General features: G+C 43.0%; 1 protein-coding gene across 1 annotated transcript in view; it reads right to left on the bottom strand.

Moving 5' to 3' along the window:
- The window catches only part of ANKRD13A (ankyrin repeat domain 13A), a 28,485-nt gene extending 5,317 nt beyond the window's left edge, over positions 1 to 23,168 (bottom strand). The window contains exons 1-12 of the mRNA XM_019757481.2: positions 22,793 to 23,168; positions 15,162 to 15,294; positions 14,211 to 14,335; positions 11,574 to 11,619; positions 10,300 to 10,443; positions 9,468 to 9,657; positions 5,317 to 5,383; positions 3,894 to 3,975; positions 2,917 to 2,978; positions 1,510 to 1,640; positions 844 to 1,001; positions 53 to 166 (exon numbers count right to left, since the gene is read on the bottom strand). Coding sequence (XP_019613040.2) covers positions 53 to 166; positions 844 to 1,001; positions 1,510 to 1,640; positions 2,917 to 2,978; positions 3,894 to 3,975; positions 5,317 to 5,383; positions 9,468 to 9,657; positions 10,300 to 10,443; positions 11,574 to 11,619; positions 14,211 to 14,335; positions 15,162 to 15,294; positions 22,793 to 22,888 — 1,348 coding nt within the window. The 5' untranslated portion in view covers positions 22,889 to 23,168. The remainder of the gene's footprint in view (positions 1 to 52; positions 167 to 843; positions 1,002 to 1,509; positions 1,641 to 2,916; positions 2,979 to 3,893; positions 3,976 to 5,316; positions 5,384 to 9,467; positions 9,658 to 10,299; positions 10,444 to 11,573; positions 11,620 to 14,210; positions 14,336 to 15,161; positions 15,295 to 22,792) is intronic.
- Positions 23,169 to 24,053: the final 885 nt, after the last annotated feature.

Raw genomic sequence — 24,053 nt, 5'->3', positions numbered from 1 at the left:
ATTAGTATGACTGAATTTTTTAAAAAAATCACAAAACCCAACTTTTTTTTACCTGAGTTGGCCGGGGTCCCTTCCACACTTTGAGGTACAGTTTCTTCAGCCGTGCTACAGCCATTAACATTTCCAAATGTAATCCGTGCATTTAAGACATGAAACAAGGGAATTTCTACCAAAATAAAAGCTTTTATAAACTTTACTGAGAATAATAATAGCAACCATCATTTCATAATTAGCCATGAGTCCTTACTATGCTGGTACCATGCCCAGTACTTTTTATAAGTATGATTTCATTTAATCCTCTTAACAAGCCTTCCCAATATACAGATGGGGAAAACAGAGATTCAGAGAAGTTAAGCAACTTCTCCTAGATCACAGTGGGTAAGTGATGGAACCAGGATTCAAGTGTCATGAATGTACCACTATCCAAAATGTAAATTGCTCACAAGTAATATGAATTGTATATGGTTCTACGCATACTAGTTCAGGCCCATCAAAGGATCTTGGTATCAATTGTATTCCTTAATTAACTATCTAATTTGAAGTTTCACTTAAGTATGGTCTGACATTAAAACAATGAATGTGTCACATTTTTATGCCTTTTTACATCTGCTATCACCATCAATAAATAGAACTGATGGTTGGAGAATCTCCTAATTTTGGTATGCAAAATGAACCAAGAATCATGACGCTGATTTAAACCAAATTAAACTAAAGAAGAACTCTGACTGCCTCCATTATGTGTACTGTGGGCTACTTTCGCCTACAGTGCTCCAATTCCCTAAAGCACATTCTGTCACCCACTCAAAGGGCAGAACCTCCAAGGGCTCCTGTGGTTCACAGTACCTATTTTGACAGGAAATCCAGGTGGGAATTCCAATTTGATGAAATCTCTCAGTCTTGCAAAATGAGCACTAGTTCTGGCCATCAGGTCAATGATGGGAATGACTTGCTCCACAAGAGACAGAGGAAATTCCTCACACATCCACAGCGTTGCTTTAAACCTGCAGGATTTGACCAAGACAAGACTGAGGGCATCTCTACCACACAGGGACATTGAATTCTGTACAGTAGACAAGACAACACCAGCTTCCTTACTCCATAGTTTCCCATTTAGCTTACATCTCATAATTCGGAGCCATGAAGGGACTAGACCCACGAGGAATTCAGATCACTCTGAAATCTGTCAATCAGGAAAATGACCTCCACTACAACTTCCTGCAAGAGCCTTAATCGATAGGAAGCATGAGGAAATGGCTAACTGGTGGAAACCATTTCATTTGGTCAGCTGAAGCTTGTTTGCAATAAAATAAGGAATTCTTATAATCAGTCTTTATTCTATTTGGAGAAGGGCTAATAAGATGGGCAATGCTACTGTTAGCTTTTGTCCAATTAAAGTAATTTCAAGTTATTTTTAAAGGCAGGGGACAGAAGAATTAAGATGACACCATAAAACAGCCCAATTCTGCAACAAACAATCCGCAAATTGAAAATGGCTGCTGAATCTCTTACTTTTGTGTTCTAATCGTCATCTCTTTTGGCCTTCCGATGTCCCGGTCTCTCAGATCAAACTCTTCATTGAAGTACTCGTCAGGCATGATGGCGGTGGGGTTATTTGCGGTGGCACATTCTGTGGTGAGGTCCTGCCGGGTCAGAACTCAAGGGAATCAGAAATGCCAAATGATCCTCACAAGTGGAGGCCTACGGCACTCAGTCTCTGACATGTTAACCAGCTACAGCTCAGGAAGTTCTACTCATTAACTTTTTGTTATTAAGTTACTGGACAGAATAAGAAAATCTACAGAAGTGTAAGTCTAATGGCTTTCTCCATTTCAAAATATAGTTCTCCACTCTCCTTTGCATTTTTATCTCCTGATTATAGAAAGGATAAACGAGAGAAAAATATAGAAAGCACGTGAGATCTGGAAGAATTGGCGTTTAAGTTCTAACTCTGTTACTCTCTAGCTTGTGACACAGGAAAGGTAATTTCATTTTTCTGACCCTCGGTGACATATGTTGTAGCAATTTCATATAGTTATTGTGAGGATCAAGTAAGAAAACGTTTGTTAAGGTGCTCTGTTAAAATATAACATCCTGAATCTTTTTTAAGTTCCATTTTTAGAGAGATCGTAGTTTACAACAGGTAAGAGAGAAAGCACCTGATTTCTCTAACTACTACCCTTCCTCTGACATCTTTATTCTTTTTTTTTTTTTTTTTAATTTATTTATTTAAGTCAAGTTGTTGTCCTTTCAGTCTTAGTTGTGGAGGGCGCAGCTCAGCTCCAGGTCCAGTTGCTGTTGCTAGTTGCATGGGGCACAGCCCACCATCCCTTGCGGGAGTTGAACCGGCAACCTTGTGGTTCAGAGGACACACTCCAACCAACTTAGCCATCCGGGAGCTCAGCAGTAGCTCAGTTCAAGGTGCCATGTTCAATTTTAGTTGCAGGGGGCGCTGCCCACCATCCCTTGCGGGACTCGAGGAATTGAACTGGCAACCCTGTGGTTGAGAGCCCATGGTCCAACCAACAACTGAGCCATCCGGGAGGCAGCTCAGCTCAAGGTGCCGTGTTCAATCTTAGTTGCAGGGGGCAGAGCCCACCATCCCTTGCAGGACTCGAGGAATTGAACTGGCAACCTTGTGGTTGAGAGCCCACTGGCCCATGTGGGAATCGAACCGGCAGCCTTCGGAGTTAGGAGCACGGAGCTCTAACCACCTGAGCCACCGGCCGGCCCCAACATCTTTATTCTTAAAGACTCACTCATCTAATTCTCTTCCAAGGGAGTATCTCAAATTCTAGCTTGGGAGTACTTATGGTCTTTTCAAATAGAATGGCCTGTTCAGGATTCAGTAAATGCCATCCCAAGCACAGAGATGTCACCTCCTTTCAACTGCACTGAAAGCTTGCTGCTTTAACTTACCCCTTGGGCACCAAACTGGTGTTCCACGGTTCCCAGCAGAGATTCCAGCGGGTTCCTGTCCGCTACAGAGAGGGGGAAAGTTGAATGTCTAATAATTACACTTTACTTAGGACTATACAAAAAGACTCGCATCATATTTTAAAGTTTTCGATCAAGCTACTTGCATTAGGAAATCCATGTATGGACAGGCTGATCAAATCACAATAACCATCCACTAATTTATCCTTTATAGGACACTTTTTATTAGGATCTCTAAATTAGATGAACAACAGTTACAAGAATTAAAGCCGAATAATAGAAAGAGCCTGGACTCGGGAGTGAGCCAGATCTGGATTCCAGTTCTCACCTGGGCTGGTCACTGCCCACGTGTCCTGGGCCTCAGTTTCCTCATCTGTCAAAATGGAGTCACAGTATTGTGGTAGCCGCAGTTAACGGTGGTGGTGTTAACAGTTACTGTGTGCTTGCCACATGCTGCAGGCACTAAAGGTTTATGTGTAGTAACTCATCTATTTCTCCCAATAACTAAGAAAGGTCTGGGAGCACCTCCATTTCATTTTTGAGGAAACTGAGGCACTGAGGGGAAGTAACTTCACAAGGCCACAGAACTGGCCACTGGCGGAGCTGGGATATGGTGACTATGGATTGGCAAGGTTTTTGCTCAGAGCCCAAGTTCTGTGCAACTTTTTCATTGTGATAGTTTGGACTAAATCACTCATTCCAGTGATCAATATTCTCCAATATCCGTATCTATTTTTTTGGCCAAATTCAACAGTTGTTCTTCGTAACACATAAACAAGCCCTCGTGAAAGGTTTTCATTCTAACTGAAGCCAACGATGGAGAAATACCTCCAAGAATGAGTCAGACTAAGGAAATTTTTATAAAATGGAAGTCAGGGGTAGGATTAGCACCACCAGAACACAACAGCCTCCGAACTTAACAGCGCCAACAAAGGCCGAGAAAAAGGGGGGAGGATTACCTTTGTATCTCTTTTTTTCTTCCTCAGTCAGGTGTTCTGTCCGGATTTTGGTTATCACACTCACATTGTTTACTGTGTAAACCTTGAGAGACGTGTGCAAGAGAAAACAGTGACACAGGGAATCAAAACTCAAAAACTAAGCATAGCAAGAGCAAGAATGCTGAAGCCAAAAAAAAAATAAAAAAATAAAATAAAAATCCAGCAAAATAAAAATGAGAAATGGTTAACACTCATTAGGATCCTTCAGAGAAAATACACAAGCGATCAGCTTAGAAGGCATCAGCAGTCACTTTACACATCTGAGAGCTTTACGTACTGAGGAGTTAACAGTGACAGGCTGTATCTCTCTAATTGCCCTTCTTGTTGCTAAACACTCTCAAAGAATGTCCTGGCAATCGAGGCCTCCCGCTGGATTTCTATTTTGCTAAGTAAGGCACCCAAACCTGCCTGGAGTTACTCCTGATTTGTGGTCATCTTATCATAGGGCTGCCTTAGACAGCCATCTGCTGGGCAGAAGGAAAAAGGAATGAACACAAGGTTCTCTGTGCAGATAAGATACACAGTCCACTAGCAAGTCGCTCTTTTACTGACAAAAATTACTTTTAACTGCCAGAGAAGATGCCCTGTTATCTAGGTTGACTGGGGACTCTGGGCGTCTGGAAAATCAAGTATCTCGGTTAACAGAGAATTAACTATATCTGCCATACGTGGATTCTCAGCATTCAAGGGTTCAGGAAACACACACAGCACTGGAACGAGCGTTACTAAATGTATCTTGCTGAGCATGACATCAGCGTTCTCTGCTTGCTCAGAGGTCACCAGAGGATTCTGCAGCGCCTGGCTCCATCACTGTGAGCCATCAATCCCTGTTGTACTGCAGGGCCAAGGAAGGGCCAGGAAATTGCTTTCCAGAGGACAGAATAACAGCTGTCTCCACTGTGACTGACGACTATGTTCTAAATTCACTGATGTCACGTAAGTGGGCTGTAAGCCTACTAGTTACAATTAGCCTAACTAAAAAAAAAAGGAGACTCATAAAAGCTACTTTACGATTTTTTAAAAAAACCCACTCAGGTTATAAAAAATAGACGAATGAGCGTGTTAATTCTAATTCTTTCTCTTTCCTTTTTTCTTTCTTTTTTTAAGAATTAAGGAATTGTCATTTCTACCGGGACAACTGGTACCTGTACTCATTTCTCTACAACATTGCTTCTCTTTGGCATAACTAGAGACCTCCTTGGGACATGCTATCCCATTTTCTGAAAGTCAAATGAGATAAAAATCCAAGTGAGAAACACACTAGACAAGGCTTAATCCCCAGAGCACCTCCATGGCACAGATCATGACAAAATCTGAACAGACTCCTCATTTGCACAGAAGCTAAATAACTATATTAAATCTTATTTTAAGAGTTTCCTTTTACCTTTGCTTCGTAACCATTAACAACTTCTGCTTTATCTGTCCTCCAGCCCCAGAATCCGGATTTAGTTCTGATAAAAAGTGAACACCACAAATTTCTACATGTACAATATGCCATTCAGATTTATCCCTGCAGCCTTTATAGTTTTTCCCCAGCTTAAGTTAGTGAAGGACACTTGGAAATTATGGTCCGATGGTCCACAAAAGGATGTTATCAATGACAGATGGCTTAAGCATCCCCCTGCCCCCCTCCCACACTTATTAATTAATTTGCCTCACCCCCGGCACAGAAAGCCTCCATTCTTGGCGTCTTTACAAAAACTGCCAGCATAGGCAACAAAGGTGGTGACATTTACTGGACAGCTGTCCTAAAGAAGTGAGTGAAGATGACCAGTGTCCAAGAGCTCGCCACAGGTGGTATCTGGGTCAGACCATTTATCTGGGTCATCTTAACGATGGGCACGGATACCAGTGGCTCTGGCCCCATAAGTCGCCGCATCTCAGTCGAGGAATTCTTAGAACAAGGAGGTACAGACCGTCCTGCTCCGTGGGAGAGAGCGGGTGGGGCAGGGACTCATCACTGTGGCGAGCTGCTTGGAGAACCCCTAACGCTCGCAAGACGGCGTGGGAGTCGCGCATTTGATCAGTTTTGGTGCAGCAGGGGAAAAATTTTAAAAGCAGTTTTTCAGCTGAGCCGTTGGTCCCAGCTCAGTGGAACTGCTTTTAAAGTAGCCCAGCATTCCAGCAGCAGCTGCAGCATTGGTGGAGTGCCCGAAAACCCAGTTATTCCACTCAACACACTCCTGGAAAAAAATGTATTTAGGAACCAAGAGCAGCCAAGGGGCTGTTTCTTTTCCAAAGCAGCTCACCCTGGGAAATGCTGCCGCGTGTCAGGGAGCCCTGACCAGACGGCCCCTTTGTCTAGGACATCACATCCTGGCTGCACTGTGACTGCTGCGCTTGGCGCCGTGCAGGGCAACGGCCGGCCTTCTGCTCTGACCCTGGAGTGAAGTGGGGCATCACCCAAGGAACTCCAGGAACAGTGGCAGGTTAGCCAAGTCACAAAGAAGGTATGCGATTGTTTGCTTATTGTGTTTCCAGTTTGCTTTTCTTCTAATGAGATTTGCTAAATGAAATTAGGTCAGATGAGGTATAAAGAGTTTCGTGTGTGTATTATAGCCCATCGGAGAAAGGAGGGATCAGAGCTGTCATTTTCCTATTAGCTGACCACGATTAGTGCACCATGACCCATGGAGGGAAAGAAAAGAATCCTAAAAGGATTACCCAAACCAACTGACATTTCAGAAACAAAATAATCCTGGAGTGCAGGTGACTAGGGACCACACCCGACTGATTAATAACCCAGAGTCCCCTTTTAGTCATTGATAATTGAAAATCGAGATACTCCTTTCAGTTCACAAACAAATTCAGGCCTCCATTTCTAAGTCTTTCACTAGTCACTTATACTTCGGCAGGGGAAATCATCCTTTTCTGACACCGTCGTCCGAGGTCCCAAAGGATGCCTAGGTCTGCTCCACTTCATGCTTCACGTGTGCTGAGAAAACGGAGCTGCACTTTTCCCCCGGGAACCACTACACTCCTCACTCACCTCCCTCTGCTCTGTGAGCAATTCTGGCTGTTTCACGTCCTTTTCCATTCCCACTCTCTGACAGTTTAGGGTTTGGGTTATTTTTATTTTTTAAATTAAGGAATTTATTTTGGTAGTGTATTTTGGTAATGATGCGACACACTGAATTCCATCCAGTAGAGGCATCTCCTTTGGGGTAATCTGAGCAAGTACTAACCCAGATAGCAGTATCCACTAGTCAGGCGCCAGTTACTTCACAGAGTTCTTCCACTACTCTGCCATCTTGACCAGAAGTCTTCTGACAGTTTAGTTATTAAAGTCAATGCCTACATCCTAGTTTAAAACCAAGATTCTAATAACTCCTTGGCCCTTGATAAGATAATAGGAGAACACTCAGCTTCCCTCTCTTGCCGTTTTCACCTCTACCTGTCTCCACTGAGACAACCATACCAAAGGCCACTTAGCAGGCGCTGTGGCTTGGAGGCTGCTACACAATTTGGAGACAGGCTCTGATGATGGCAGGGAATGTTTTCTTTAAGGTGGGCAGAGCATAATCTTTCAGAGAAGAGAAAAACCAAAACTGCAACTAGAGGGTATATATTAACAGGCCAAAAATTCATGCAGGAAGGGTATTAATTTGCAAGCATCAAGCCCCAAGTAACAGACGAGAAGAAAGAAATGGATGAAAATGACTATCATAATATAAGAGAGTCACATCTTCCAAATTCAGTACATGAACACTCACACCTCTGGTAAGAAGTAGGTATGCACTCTTTTCTACCAGCAAAACCTCACACTTGAGTGGCTCAAATCCTTGCTTGATGCACGAGAAGCTCACTGATCACATAATTTAACGGAGCACCAGACACAAAAAAACTGTCTTCCAGAAATTCTCTCTCAGCAACCCACTGTCAGTTGCAAAAGGAGGGTTAGCTTGAACGGTTTGAAAACCCTGTGGCCATACAAATACAAAACGTTAGTCCGCAGGACAAATGGAATGCGCCATCAGTTCCCATCTACACTCAGTGGGTAACAGCCAGTAACCATCACACTCTCTTCGTAAATTACATTTAAGAACAAACAATGACTCTAGCAACTCTGCTGATGAATCAGAGGGAACAGTGGCTCTTCTGATGACATCTTAGAGCTGTGGACTTAAGAGACTTCATCGTAGATTCACTCCGTTTTTCCTTTCAGCTGAGAAACAGAAACCTAGAGAGATGAAGCCACTTGCCCAAAGCCGATGTTAGTAGCCTTGCCGATGACACTCGGTTCTTTCAACTCTTGTCCCTACTGCTGGGCAGTGACAGTGAGGTCAGGTTCCTCTACCTTCCAGCTTTGCAAACCGAGCCCTAAGCTGAAGTGCCTTCCCTGCCTGCAGAGGCATTTGCTGAAGCCTGGATGTGTCTTCCCCAACCCCTGTCAGCTAAAACCACTGTTAGTCCCTCAACCTTGCTATCCCTGGAAGACAACAGCTGTCACCTGCGAGGAGACTGGCGATAGGGCAATGGCCCTGCCTCAGGGGGGTGCCACTACCACAGTAGCAACATACCCAGTGTTTTGGGGTTCTCTTCTGCTACAAATACCCTAATTCCACAGCTCAATCTAAATTAGAGTAAAAGGGCACTTAACAAGTCTTAGGTGTGACTAAACAGAAAACTCGCAGTTTTAGTATATGTGCTGTTGAAGCGAGCACGAAACTTGCAGTTTTATTAATAAATTTTATATTGGAAACAAAGAAAACAAGAAAAAAAGAGGACAGTTAGTATATTTATCAAGAGCAAAGAAAGTCTAAATCCAGGATAATCTTCCACGTTAGCTCACGTTATGCTGCTTTGGTTTAAGAGCTGGATGTGACATCCTAGGCAAACACTCAGGGCTCTCACAGATTCCCTAGGCTCAGCGTGTTCTATAGCGGAAACACTTAGGCTAACGGCCGTGCCAGCCTCTGCTTCCCTTCCAAGGGCCCTCCCGCCTCTCACAGCCCAGAGGCAGATGACCAGAGAGTGTTCTCATTCAGGGTAACAGAGACGCAGACCTCTCCAGAGGTTTCTTCAGGTAGGGTCTGGCACAGAACTGAAACCTCTTCAGACTCTTGCTCTAAACTATTAGGCCTCACGGTAGGGGAGCTGGGGAGAGAGGACCACATTTAACTACATAAATGTGAATTTGATTGACCAACAGCAGTATAACCACATTCAATAGTGGATCAATTCCAGCTTCTGGAAACTCAAAGCTCCATGGTTTGGGACTAGGAAATCTTGTGGATCCCCAAACACCAAAACAAAAATAAAATTCAAGTAAAACCCATTAGAAAGGGCCCATAAAAGAATATGAAAACATTTCTCCAAGACTTAACCAAGGTGCTATAAAGATGATACATGATGGAGAATATCAGCTATGGTTTCTGTTTGGTTAGAGCACAGATCAACTTTCAAACCCACTAGTGCTTCAACTGCCGTATTAGAAAAATCCCAATCCACCCATAATTTCCAATCAATATATACAGGCCACTAAAGATGGCAGTAAAAGGATGAGACATTAAAATGCAGAACCTAAACTCGTACCTTTCAAAAGCAATATTTTTAGTATCAAGGTTGGTGTTAATGACTGGGCTTGTGAGCCGCCTCTCAATTTCCCTGCTTGTCGGCTTCATCAAGTCCAGAGTGAGGCGCTCCATTTCCTGGGAAAGATCGAAGTGCTCAGTGGTGACCACTTTGTCATCGTGGTTGACTTCCATCAGCTCCGCCCAGTTGTCTGTTAATGGAAACAAGGGCATAACTAAGCACAATGCAAGAAAGAGGCAAAAACAAGGAAGTGTCAGTTGTTAAAACACATCATCTTTCTAATCCCCACCCCAGGTACCATCTGATAAAAGACTAGTGATTATCAATTCCCTACATGCACAGGAATTATCTGGCCAGCTTCCCAAACTCATAGACTCTGGGCCATCTTCTCCAAAATGCAGACTTGAAAACAATTTGCATTCTTTGTGAGTAACACATTTCTCTGGGTACATTTTAAAATACAAGATTGCATAATATAAATTATTTATGCACAACACTAGGTAAGCCATGCCATTTCTCACCCTCCATTAGGAGGGTCATGCCTGATTATAAATGGCATGTAAAAAGATACAAGGCAGAGTCTTGTACTCAAAGGCTCAAGGACGTGAGACAGACACGTGTCAAGAGGGTAACAGTGTTGGGTGGTAAATGATACACACAAAAGAACTACATAGACAAATAAGATACAGGAATCGAGACGTGAATCATTAACACAAACAACAAATATCCCAGAAAGAATCAGATAAGGCACATGAATGTGGACGCACTTTGATGGTTACAAATCACTCTGTGACTCAGCATGAGCCATGGTTACTACAACGGCATCACTCACCTTCTCCCTTAAATATAAAACTACGCCTCCCTCTTATCCAGCTCATGTTCTCAAATCCCAGCAATGTGATATCCACACGCAGTTTGGCACCACTTTTCCAAATGCGACAGACATCATTCGGACATATTCTGGAAACCAAGGGCACTGGAGAAGAGAAGCACACGACTGAGAAAAAGCCCGAGACCGAGCGGAACACTCCGGTCCTGGAAGCCAGGATTCTGACTTGAACGAAAGCACAGGAGGCTGGGCAAGGTGGTGACCGTCACACAGAACTGGACTTGGCTCCCATACTTTGATAAAAGAAGTCTTAAAAAATAAAAATGGAAAAAGTACAGATCTATGTCTTGTCCAGAGGGAACGCTAAATGAATTTCCCAAGAGTATTCTCAGTCTCCAAATGAACCCCTCTCGCCGAGTGCATCGGGGGTTAGGGTATGTCCATCTGGCCTTTCTCATTCACATCTGCCACTCGTGCCATATGGCTGCGGCCTATCCGCCAGATATGAAGGGCAGTCCTATCTACCCTTCAAAATATCAAATGTCTAAAGTGTGCTGCTTTTTAACAAAACCTGAAATCAAAGTGATTTCTTGCATTATAAAGAAAAACTCATTAGTTTCACAGAAAAATCTGAAGTTCTCTTCTTTTATATACTTTTTACTTCACTTAAATGTTTCATCACAATATGACGTCTTGCCTGAAAGAGAAGTCTGGAAGTGAAAATGACTGAAAAGTCGGAGTTAGGAGCTACTGTTACTGAGCTACAAGAAATAAAAGTAGAATATCTATGAAAACTACTGTCAGTCAATTGCCTTACATAAGATTTTGGAGAAATACACCCATTTTGTAAAAAACAAGCTATTCCAATATTCATCTCTTCTTCTTCCTTAGAATAACAAGTTTAAAGGAATCAAGTTGAACCACATAAGGAAATGAGTAACTAAATTACGGCAAATCTATTCACTAAAATATTATCCTTTTAACAATAATACGGATAAATGTCAGCTATAAGCGACAAAAGAGACGAAAATGTCTATATGTTGTATTTATGGATGCTTGGGAGAAAAAGTCCTATGTGTGCGGGAAAAAGACGGGAAAACACCCAAAGCATTAATGGTAGTTGTGCTTAAGTGGGGTCATCGGTGACAATTTTTCCTTACTTTCATCTATGCATTTCCTAGACTTAAAACATGTAACTTTATAAAGGAAAAATGAACCACAATTCAGGCTAAGTAAATTTGGAAAAAGAAATAAATTATAAACCCACAGCCACTCACCCCAGCTGGTGAATTCCCATTTCATTTGCACATAGAAATCCGGAGTCTGAAGGACAAAAGTTTAAAAGAAATTACCCTTGGCACTATTAACTAAACACAAACATAGTAAAGATTAATAGGGCTTTTTTAAAGTGGGGGAGGGGGAGAGAACAAGAGAAGAAACAAAAATTGCAAACCCGTCAAAATAAATGCTTATTTTATATGCAGGCTGTCATTTGATCTCGATATAAAATGTCTAGACAGTTAATAAAGTTAACTGAAAGCAACAAGGTCAGCGAGGGATAAGAGTTGAATCTGATTTGGGGGCTCAGTCAGGTCCCTAACAGTAACAGGAAGACGAGCCTGGGAGGATGGGCTTAATTTAAGGGCAGCCACGCAATGTGGATAACAGGCTGTTCTAAGCAAAGAGGAAAAAACGTCAATCCATTTATTCTACGGGGAACTCGAGTGTAAGAGGCTTTGTTTCTGGGAAAGGGTTCATATTTATCAGACCACTCTGTGAAACCAAAAGAGGCAGCTAGACAGCGCTTCCCCAAGAAGTGGCTATTTCCTTTCCTTAACAGAAGCCTTTCGCTCCCACTTTCCTCTTAAACCGTTTAGAATTTGGCTTTTTGAAGTTTTACACCACCATATCAGCCCGGTTTTAAGATGATTTTTCTGACCTACCATGAATTCTTCCTTTTATACCCCCTTTCTTTCGCCTTCCCCCCACCCTCCAGTTCAAGCTGTCGTTTGTCAGTGTAGTTGTGTAGGACATAGGACACAGCTCCCTGGCCCATGCTGGTATTATGAGCCTTGCGCGCCACTCCACCCCCCTTCCCCAGGCAGTTGGTCGCGGTCATCGGTTGGCCGCTTATAGCAGCTCACGGCAGCTCTCGCCAGCTGCCGTTCCCTCACGATGACTGCCGGCCACTCACGCTGGCCACCAGCAGCTCATGGCAGCCCAGCTCCAGGGAGAGCCGTTGTTCACAATCTTAGCTGTAGAGGGTGCAGCTCACTGGCCCATGTGGGAATCGAACCAGTGACCTCAGCGTTAGGAACACGGTGCCCCACCCACCTGGGCCACTGGGCCGGCCATGAATTCTTGTTAAAAGTTTCTTGGAGAGCTACTTCATTTCTTAAGTACCATCCTACTCAATTTCAACAGTTACCATCCAAGAAGAGACTTGCTAGAAATTCCATGTGTTTTTCTGCTCCCTACCACCTCTAAGGTTTGGCCATGGTTTTTACAGAAGCACAGGACAGGAAGACCAAGAATCTACCCCCGAGTAAAAGCAGCCAGGATTCCAATGAAGAGCGAAGACACTCTCCAAGGGCAGTGGATAAGAAAGGCGGGCATGTTATAAGGAGACAAAATGTCAACAACAGCCTCTGATGCCACTAAGCACACCGCTCATTTACGGGCGGTCTGTAACTTCAAGCAGAAAATACAATTCCGTGTAGTTTATTGTTGTGGATCAATACGGGTAAAAAAAAAAAAAAAAGAAAATTCTTCACATTAAATTTTTTAAGTGAGCAGTGACTCCATGTTAAATAAGTCATTTTCTGTTTTGTCAAATGGACAAATGATGTTTTTAGCTCCTCATGCAGTAAGTTAGATAAGAAAACAATAAATCCATCAGATCATTGTACACTAAAACACATACTTATTTTAAAAACAATGCATTTAACTGTTTCATATGTCATGGAAGGTTTCTTTGTAGTACCTGGAAAATTTATATCTTAGGCAGGATTTAGTTTGAGTGTCATAGAAATATTTTTTTAAAAGAGTGCTCAGATAGCGAGTAGTGATTATCTTACTTCTAGCAAAATTATTCCTTTTCTCAACAGAACTGTTAATTTTTCTCAAGAAATGTGTTTTGACTAAAGTTGTAAAGCTGATTTATCTAGCAAATATCTTTGGAGATATTTTGGGGAGCTCACTTCTGTGCTTAAATTGACATGAAAATTGAACCACTGGTATTCTCCTGTCACCTGCTGCCCTGGGAATATTACAGATGATTGACCAATAAGATGGTTTTTGCAGGCATAACAAAGATTACCTAAAGAATGGCAACCATCATCCAGAACGATCCATGAGCCTAGAAATACAATTATTTAAGAAAGTTGTCTGAGTGTCACAGAGCCCATACACTTTAATTCACAGGACAGATTAAACTGCCCCAAAGCCAAAAACTGTAAATAAATCAAGGCAATGGATTAGAAGTCGCAAAAGACTAATGGCCAGAAGTGACAGAAGTGGCGAGAAGTTGCCCACAGACCTCTGAATCTCAACAGGCCCTGAAAATCCCCGTCTGATGCCCCTCACAATCTCCCCAAGATGACCTAGGCTCAGGATGCTACTTTTAAGAAATCAGGCACCTAGACAAATTAATTGTTTAATGTCCATTTGTCTTAGTTCTAATTTTAAAACAGCACTTAAAAGGGTAAGTCTAGTGACCTAGAAACATAATTTGTGAAGGGCCTCACACATTTAACAAAGCAGCAAGGCAAGAAATAATGCTATTTAGTATCCACTATATTGTAGTCACAATTCATAAACTCTTGAGGAAGCCACAGAAGAATGTCAACCTGTGTCTCCAGCTATCGTGTCAGCATCTAACTCAAATGATGGCAATGCCACATTTTTATGGCTACCTCGAGAATTTTTTGGAGCAGCTCAGGAACTCCTTCGAGGGCCATGGATGTGTTGTGGTAATCTCTATGTTGAAGAACTGTATACACCATCTCGGGGTCGCCAGTGCTCACGGCCTCGTGTAGAACTGGAAAACAAAAAGGTGAAATTTAATCACCTAGTATTCTCAGACTTTCTGACACATTCCAAAGCCAGTCTGAAAAATATCTATATAAATCAAAACATCTATATAAATCAAAGACCAACATTTTCTTCCGAGAGAGAGGTTGCAGTCCCACGTTATCATGTATGACTGTGACTTCTTATTGCTAGCTCTTAAATGAATGAAAAGAGAATGAAATTGAGCATCCTAGGTTCTTGGTCAAACCTTTCCATCCTCCCCTTAACCCTCTTTCTTACCACTGGCTCTGAAATCCTGACAACATCTTCAGAGAGCTGGCTTTAACTACGTGATCACACAACTGTGGTGACTTGTAGATCGGGCAGGCAGGACTGGTGCCTGTGTATATCCTGGCTCAGGAACACAAAATTACTCTGAACAACAGGAACAGAGCTCACAGTGAAATGCCAGGATTTCACTGGAAAAGGCTACTTCTAGGCATAATTTCTTTTTGATTGTGTCCATCCTGATGGATTCACTGGAGTTACCATCACATTCCTCAAGGGAAATCTGGCCTCCACACTTGTGTGTGGTGAGAAATGTTTGCACTGAGAGCTGCTTTCTAGAGGAGGAGTCTACCCAGAGCTTTTGGCCCAGGACACAATTCGAGCCATTGTGCCACAGATCAGCCAGCCGCATCTGGGGCTCTCATCTCCTCACCCAGCCCCTCGTCCCAAGAGAGAAAGTCTTAAGATAAAGACGACTCTGAGGACGGTGATAATTAGACTGGTCTTTTATTCAGAAAGAGTAACCAAAATGGAAAGCTTTCAATGATTTTTAAAAGTATACTTGCCTGTCCAGCCCTCACGATTTTCTTTTGTAACATCTGCTTTATGTCGGAGCAAGACTCGAGCAGATTCCAAATGTCCCAAAGAAACAGCAAGATGCAATAAGGTTCGACCTCGGGGATCCATAGCCTCCACATTCTGTAAAATAAACAGACGTTTATATAATTGGATGTATTATATAAGAAATGTGGTGATGTGTTGGAGAGACAGTATCAGTATAAAAAGAGAAAATAGTATTTACATATTAATGACAGCAATACATGAAAAAATGAATGCTTGCATGTGGGCATGGTAGAAATATGAATTTGGGGGGGGCTATAAAGATGATAGTTACTGAGTTCCTTTTTCTATACAGATAAGTATCTAATAAATACATGCTGGCGCTAAGCCTCAGATCATTAAACACAGTCTTTAAGTTCTCAACTGCACTCAAATTAAGTATAGATAAAGCGAGGGGCTCTCATGAAATGCAACCACCCCTCATGACACGGATGTGGGGGATTTCTTAAGCCCATATCAGCATTCAAGGCTACAACAGGAAGTGCAGGCCTTTAACCAAAACCGAAAGTACAGAAGATAATTTGGGTCAGAATAAAATTACATTCTCTAGCGGAATTCTCACCAAAACACCACTCTCGTTATTGTGTACTGAGTTCCAAGTGGCCTGAAGTAGCAGCATGGCGGGTCCTACAGACAATAAGCATGATCCACCCGGAGTGTGTGTGGACATATTTATAGCTAAAGGGAAGGACACACATACGCCATCAGTCCTGTTTCCCCTCAAGGGTTTTCTTCCTTGTGCTAGATGTACCCATGTAGCGTTTCCTCTCCATTCCTATTCTGGCCATCCTTCCAGCACCTGCACTGGTGCGAGCTCAGTCTGAATGGCTGGGCCCAGCCTTCCAAAGACAGCTCTGAATGCACGTTCTTCTAAGGATGCAATAAACTGCCACAGGACTTTTGGAATACAAAAACTTTTAGTGCCATAATACTTCTTAGAAAATGTGCTTTGTTTTGATTTGAGATGCTAGTTGTTGTGCAGGCATTAACTGCAGCCTCCAAAGATAACCAGAATGTTCCACTTATTGGCCACAGGGAAGGAAGGTAAGCAGGGTAAACTACTCTGGGTAAACTACTATCCAACTGTTATTGAACCTTCCTGTTTTGCTAAGTGTATCACAGCCTATCGTGCAATGAAGAGAGGAACTGTTACTGTGGAATAAAAGAAGTGATTGAAGACATTTCTGCTAAGTGAACACACGTCCTCCTGAACCAATCCCAGGCCTTAGTGTTCTCTCAGGCACTGAAATACCAATATATCTCCTCGAACAGGGCCCACACCACCTCCCAGAATTCCCTGACTTTTCTCAAGGGTATGGCTGTCCATCTCACCAAAGAGATCGAGAATGCCAAAGGGTAGGATCTGGGTCTTAATATTTCTTCTGCCACTCTAGTCTCTAATTTGCATTAAATCATTGTTTCATTTTGTTTTGTTTTACAGTAATATGACTAAAAACTATGAACTTAGTTGAAGTTTAGTAAGAAAGAAATAATCAGCAAATTTATTATCTTCTTACACATCTGTTATATAAACTGTCTTCTTACCTAACAAGTCCAAATTACAGGGAAGGTGCCAGGTTTAGCATACAGCCTGATGTAAAGGAGAGGCTTAACAATATTTACCACACAAAAGGGGAAACTACTTACGGCAATTCACACCTCAGAACATCTCAGACTAAGGATTAACACTCAAGCTCATGGGCAACCATTAGCTATGATGTTTAAAGCCAAACCCAAGTACATTAAGTTGTTGACTTTTTTCTAATTTGGACAACAGGGAAAACTATATGTATATGAGCCACAGCCATACACTTTGCATGGCTAATTGTAACTCTTCTGAGCCTCCTGTGCCTCTCTTTCTCATTTGAAAGAAGAGAGTAAGAAATGTTATGGTGACAATGTAATTAAAAACATTGGATGAATAAGGATTAGAGTGGAAATTAGTGAGATGGAGGATGTAAAAATCAATAGAGAAAAATCAGCAAAACCAAAAGTTGGTTCTTGGAAAATATCAACGAAATTGACAAACTTTCAGCTTGACTGACCAAGAAAGAAAAGCGAGAAGACTCAAGTCACAAAAATCAGAAATGAAAGCGGGGATATTACTACCAACTCTACAGAAATAAAAAGTATTATAAAGGAATACTATGAACAACTGTATGTGCATTATTTAGAGAACTTAGATGAAACGCACATATTCCTAAACAGACAAACTAACTAAACTGACTTAAGAAAAATAAAAATCTGAATAAATTTATAACAAAGATATTGAATAGGTAATTGTAAAATGTTCCAGGACAAAAACTCAGGCCCAGATTACTTCCCTGGTGAATTCTACCAAATTTTCAAAGAATTCATGTCAATTCTTCACAAACTCTTCCATTAAGAAAAAAAGAATAAAACAAGAGGAAGGAAAACTTCCCAGCTCATTCCTCTCATAGGTATTTACCTAAGAAAAATAAAAACATACAACCATACAAAAACGTGTACACAAATGTGCATAGCAATGTTATTCATAACAGCCAAAAAGCAGGGAAAAAACAAATGTCCGTCAACTGGTAAATGGATAAACAAAATGTGTGTATATATATGTATGTGTGTGTATATATATATATATATATATATATATATATATGAAATGGGATATTATTCAACCATAAAAAGGAATGAAATGCTGACAGATGCCACAACACGGATGAACTTGAAAAACATCATGTTAAGAAGCCAGACACAAAAGGCCACATATTGTCCGATTCCATTTACAAGAAATGTCCAGAATAAGCAAATCTACTGAGACAACAAGTAGATTAACGGTTGCCTGGGGCTGAAGGGGTTGGGGGAAATGGGGAGTAACTAAGGGGTATAGGGTGATAAAAATGTCCTGGAATTGAATGGTGACGATTGTTGCACAACTCAGTGAATATACCAGAAACCAATGAATAATATACTTTAATGGATGAATTGTATGATAAGTTAATTATATCTCAATAAAGATATTTTTAAAAAACCAATGTATACATGTGTCTTATGTAATACATAAAACTAACATATCATCTATATACTGTCTGATGAGTTACTGAATTTCTCTTGAGCTTCAGTTTGCTCCCTTGTAAAATGAGAGCAGTGAAAAAAACCTACCTTACAGAGTTCTTACAAGGGTCAAAGTACAATGCCTAAGCCCATAGTAAGCACTAAGAATTCGCTCTTATTATCATGCACCCACACTGTGGAGTTTCATATAAGCTGTCACTTTCTTCCTAAAAAGGATCTGTTCAAATTTCATTAGTTAATTGTAGGGCTTAGGGGCTTCAACGAACGATATTAGTTCAGTAAGCAAGAGTTTTCAGAATTTCACTGGAATTCACTTTTGAGGCTGATCATTTTTTTTTGTTTCTTCAGTCATGAGCTGTTCCACATTAAAAGTACCCACACCTTTTAACTATACTAGTGCCTCCCCCCAAAAAAAAATGAGATTTCTCACTTCTCCTTCCTCGTTGCTAATTTAAGCCCACCAACTTTTCTTGCTCAAAGCCTCCTTTCCCATCGTGCTGTCCTTGGAGGCAGGAAAAGGCTGAACTTTGAGTGCAAGATGTAGAGACAGACAACACACTGGGCCAGGTCCCTCACTAGCCTCAGGTGAATTACTCAACCCTCCAGTGAGCTGGGACCTAGCATGAAGTAAGTGCTCCATAAACTACCACTGTTACCTCTTGAGGGGCCCTCGGGCAATCACCCTCCTTCCTGTGCATTCTCAGACTGCCTTGGTCCTCTGTGGCTGTGGCCTGAACTGGTTCCCCCACTCCAAGTCAGAGGGGGAAAGGTCTCTACAGGCCCGGCTCCTTTGGTGAGCCTGAGCCGCTGAGGGCCGAGGGGGAGCACCTGAGAGTTGGCTCCAGGCTCTTATCTGGGATGCTGGCCCCTGGCTCATGGCAGGCCTCCAGCCAACAGGCACTGACTTGAACGTGTGCCCAGTGGCCTCACCCAGCCTTGCTGCAGGCTGGGGTGAGCACCCCAGGGTGGTTCCCTGTCGGGCTCCGAGTATTGCTGCTGCCTAGACCCTCTTCCTCTTGCCTGTGTTTTGTGCTTTCACCTGCCGGTCTCTAAGCGGGGACTGCCACTCTGTACCCCTCTCAGTCCCAGGATTTTCCCTCCCTTCTCTAAGGTGCATTGACTGACCTTTGCGTTTGTCCCCTTAAGATTTCATTCATTCTCTCGGCATGGGTAAGAAGGCTAACGATGTTTAACAGACCTCTCTCACTAAATGACAAATGGCATAACCATAACGCAAATCATTTCAATTGTACCGACCAACTTCAAGGCCCCACTGAATAGTAAAGACATTAGAGCTGATGGGTTAAGAGGCACTTAATAAAATGCCTCTGTTGAGCAAAAGTTGAAGGCTAGAAACAATCACAGTTGACAAAGTTACATAAACAGCCAACTCCAGCCATTAGCAAAAGGGAGGGGAGGGGAGAGCTGACTCACACACACTCAGAAACAGGGACTTATCCGCTTCATCTGGATGAACTTGATTCCTTCTGTGCTGCTGTTCCTAGAACAAAATAAAATTCTTACAGCTACCAGGATGCCTGCTTAAGTCAGACTCGTGGGTTGGAAAGAATGAAGGAATGGACAGCCGAAACTTACTGGCAAACAAAACATTAAGTGAAACAGCTGGTTTTATTACTGGGGTAAGTAGGAATTGTTTGTTTTTAATTACACAATCAATCTGTATTCCTTGTAGAAAAACTGGAACATACATAAAAGAAAAGCTAAATACGCGCGATCATAATAATAACAGCAGCAACTATGGTAAATAGTATTGCACCCGTTAACTATGTGCCTGCATTTTCAGATCAGTTCTCTGCCTTATTGTCCACAATCCTGAAATGGAGGCACTTTTACTGAAAGAAGCAGAGTGGAAGGGTTAAGAATATAGGAATAGGACAGAGTTCAACTTTCTGGGTTCACATCCTGCTTCAGCCACTGGCTAAGTGTGCAACTGGGCCTCTCCACCTCAGTTGCCTAACCTGTAAAATGGGAATCGTAACAGCATACACTCAGAGGATTGGTGTGAGAATTAAATCTAAAACTGCACATAAAAATTTCAGCACAGCGCCTGGCAAAATAGTAAGCTTCCAGTGTTACTCGCCTCATTTTTACAAGTGATAAAACAATTCAGCAAGGGAAAATACCACACCTATTCAAACAACTTAATCAGCATTAGTACTAGCCATTAACCCAACTGACTCCAACTTATAGAAGTAGGTAGCTATTTCATAACGAACAGAGGATCTCAATAAATAGGAAAGCGACAAAATATTTTCTGCCACGTATTTTAATGGTATCAGTTATCAACCTCTTGACCCTGAACCAGTTACATAATTTGCAGGGCCCAGTGAAAAATGAAAATGCAAGGCACCTGATTCAAAAAAATAATTACGAATTGCAAGACAGTAACAGCAGAGTAGGTAGGTAGCCCTTAAAACCAGCCGGCTCAATGTTACAGATTGAAATTGGACTGCATGGTCATGACAGTCAAGCTTCCATGGTCAAGATGTTCTTTATGAATACATTTCAACTATCTCTTTCCCAAAAGGAACAGGTATACTGTGAAATGATCTACAGTGATAACCAATAACCAAGTCAAAACCAAATAATAGCAAGTATGACTATTCCTCCTTGACAGTTCAAAGCATTAAGAACCAATTTACTCCAGAAAAATCTGCTGCAAAATTATAATTCTCTAATCACAAGTGTCCTTAATGTTTTTCAAGGTAAAAGGCACTGAGAACTTTCAATGAACACTTTTATCACAGCTTGCAGAAAAAAAGAGATCATTCAACTATGCCACATTTTGGATTCTAAACCAAGCCTTCATTCTTATCAAATAAGCTTTTCTATGAAGAAAAACTGTGTTTCATTTAAACTCTTTTCTTCACCTCCAATAACTAGGAAACCCGCTGTTTTCAGAAATCAGTATTGAAAGAGTGTGTGGTTTAATGATGAAGATGAACCTCTCTATCAAATTGGATGTCAGTTCTGTACTTTGTACTTTAATCTTGATATTTCGCAAGAAGCTGGGTGGCCTGATACTGAGGAAGTGCAGATGCAAAAAGCAGCAGACCTGAAAACCAGGACTGTCCAAACGTCCAAGGTGAGTGAGACTTAGAGTTAAGAGCAAAATGATGGCCTCCCTCTGAGCCATGTCTAGTAACAGAAAGGGAATTAAATCATCAGGAATACTAGGGTGCCTAATGCTGAATCCTTTACTCTGGGGGCACGATCTAATTAAGACCAATGACTCTGACAATAAAAGTTTATTCTCGCTGGATGGGGGATTTAAATGAAAAAAGAGCGACTTCTGTCTTCCAGTGGGTGCTCAACAGATTTAACGGCAACATGGCAAGGTGTACGAACACGCTTAGTAGTAACCTTTCATCAAACAGGATGACGCTGACTTTGCTCAATGTTCGCCAAACAAAAGAAAGCCAATGCTCCCTTTTCCCTCTAAAATTTCTTGACAATTAGAGTGTCCATTTTGAGCCATTGAAAAAACCAGAACTTCAGCACACTGGATAAAATGCCGTCAACAAGAACAATTATATCAATTAACTACAAATCCTCATCCTAACTGCTAAGCCTGTTAGCTAGTAACTGGAAGGGCCAATCACTCCCAGAATTGTTGAGATGCCTTTAAAGCAGGGTTTCTCAAGTCAAATACTGACATTTGGGGGCAGATAATTCTTGGTTGTGGGGGGCTGCCTTGCACATTGGAGAATGTTGAGCAGCATCCCTCGCCTCTACCACTAGATCCCAGGAGCATCCACTCCTCACTTGTAACAACCAAAATTGTCTACATGCATTACCATTTGGAGGGGCGAGGAGTCAACATCACCTCCCACAGAGAACCACTGCTTTACAGAGATGGCAATACATAAAAGACAAGGAATCAAAGCACTTTAGAACAGAAAGGGATTTTAAGGATCCAGGGCACCAAGTGATTCTCAAACTTTGGTACCTATGCGTCTGCCTCCCCAGGCCAGAGAGGGAAAATGCCTTGCCCAAGGTCACAGGGCAAGTTAGGACCTGGACTCCGAACGCAACCAAGACCTGCCTTACAAAAAGGGTGCACGGGGTGAGAGGTGTGTGTTGTTCTTACCTCTCGGGAGAGGCAGTGGAACCTAACTGGTGAAGACGGTGCACTCTGGAACAAGCCGGCCACAGTTAAAACCCCAATTTGGTATTTAATAAGTGGGCAACCTTGCACAAGGCACCTCACCTCTGAGCGACTCAGTTTCCTTTTCTATCAAATGCAATAATAACACTACTATCTCCTAAGATTGTTGGCAAGGCAAAAAGAGATAATGTAATAAGGCCCTCCGCTCAGGGCCTGGCACACAGTAAGCACTTCATCTATGTCCCATTATTCGTACTGCCCCAAGACTGCAGAATTGAAGGGGTCAGCGGAGCGCCGAGGAGAGAGGGAGGCAGATGGGCTCAGGGAGGCGAACCGACCTGGGATTTCCCCTCCTCCCTCACCCGGGCGGGACCCCCGCCCCGCCCCGCCCCTCACCTGGCCCCGCAACTCCTTCTCCAGCTGCCGGTAGTCGTTGTTCCAGACCAGGAGGTGCAAAGGGAAGTGGCCACTGGCGTCGCGGACCGCGGACATGGCGAGGAGGCCGCAGCCGGGCCCTCACCGCCCGCTTGCCAAGCCTCAGCCCCCGCGGGGTCTCCGGCACCCGCCCTCCCGGCCGCCGGCGAGCGCAAGAGCACGGCGAACGAGCGAGGGGCGCAGAACGCGGCCGAGCGGCCTAATGGGCCACGTGCGGGGTGTGTGGGAGTCGGGGGTCCGCGGGCTGGTTCGGGGACTCGGTCGGCCGCGCCCACCCTGCGCCCCGCCGCGCCCCGCCGCGCTCCCGCCGGCGCTGACAGCTACCGAACCGACTTCTGCCGGCGGAACTGCCCCAAACAGGGAAGTGCCGGGAGCGAACCACTACACGCCGCGGCGGGGAGGAGACAAGGCCAGCCACCTGGCGCGGGGTCCGCCCAATCCCACCCACCTCCAATTCCACACTGGGAGACACAGTGTAATCGACCAGAAAAGAGCTAAAATTATCTCCTTTAACCCAGGATCTGAACAGGGAAAACTCAGTCTACCGTCACCAGACCCGTTCCCCTGCTCCACTAACCTCATATGGTTCTGTCCACAACTGGGCCTCTTCCAACGGCTCTGCGGTCAGGGGGTGACAACAAGGCCTGGGCAAAACCATTCCAGCTACTGACTCCCTTGCAGCCTTTTTGGACCTGGGCAGAGGCTTCCATGATTGGTCAGAAGCCATTTTGGAAATGGGCAACACCAAACAATTTTAAAAGAGGGACTATAAACCCTGGCGAAGTGGCATTAAATATTTGCATTATATGGAGGTAGTTCTTTCTCATGGTTTCTCAAGGAAGGGCATTTTGAACCAGATAATTATTTCTAGGGGGGTTGTCCTGTGCTCTGTAGGACATTGAGCAGCATCCCTGGCCTTTCTACCCACTGGATGCCAGTAGCCCTACCCAAAAAATGTCTGCAGACGTTGCCAGTTGTCTCCTAGAGGAGAAAAATCATCCCCAGTTGAGAACCACTGTTCTAGCTGAACTCCAAAATAGGTTATGATTCAGTTACTTATGGTGGTGGTTTATTCCACATACGAGTGTCATTTATTTTTGAAGCTAACCACTTGAATTTTGGTTATGGCTGAAAGGACTAATAGACAATACCCAGACTTGACCACAGCCTACAAGTATAAAGCTCATTCTTTGAGTTTCAACTTAAGACTCTATAGCTCCTT

Source organism: Rhinolophus sinicus, linkage group LG16, assembly GCF_036562045.2.
Source record: "Rhinolophus sinicus isolate RSC01 linkage group LG16, ASM3656204v1, whole genome shotgun sequence".
In the NCBI taxonomy this organism is placed as follows: Eukaryota; Metazoa; Chordata; class Mammalia; order Chiroptera; family Rhinolophidae; genus Rhinolophus; species Rhinolophus sinicus.
Note: the sequence above shows the minus strand (reverse complement) of the source record. Positions and strands in the feature narration are given on the sequence as shown.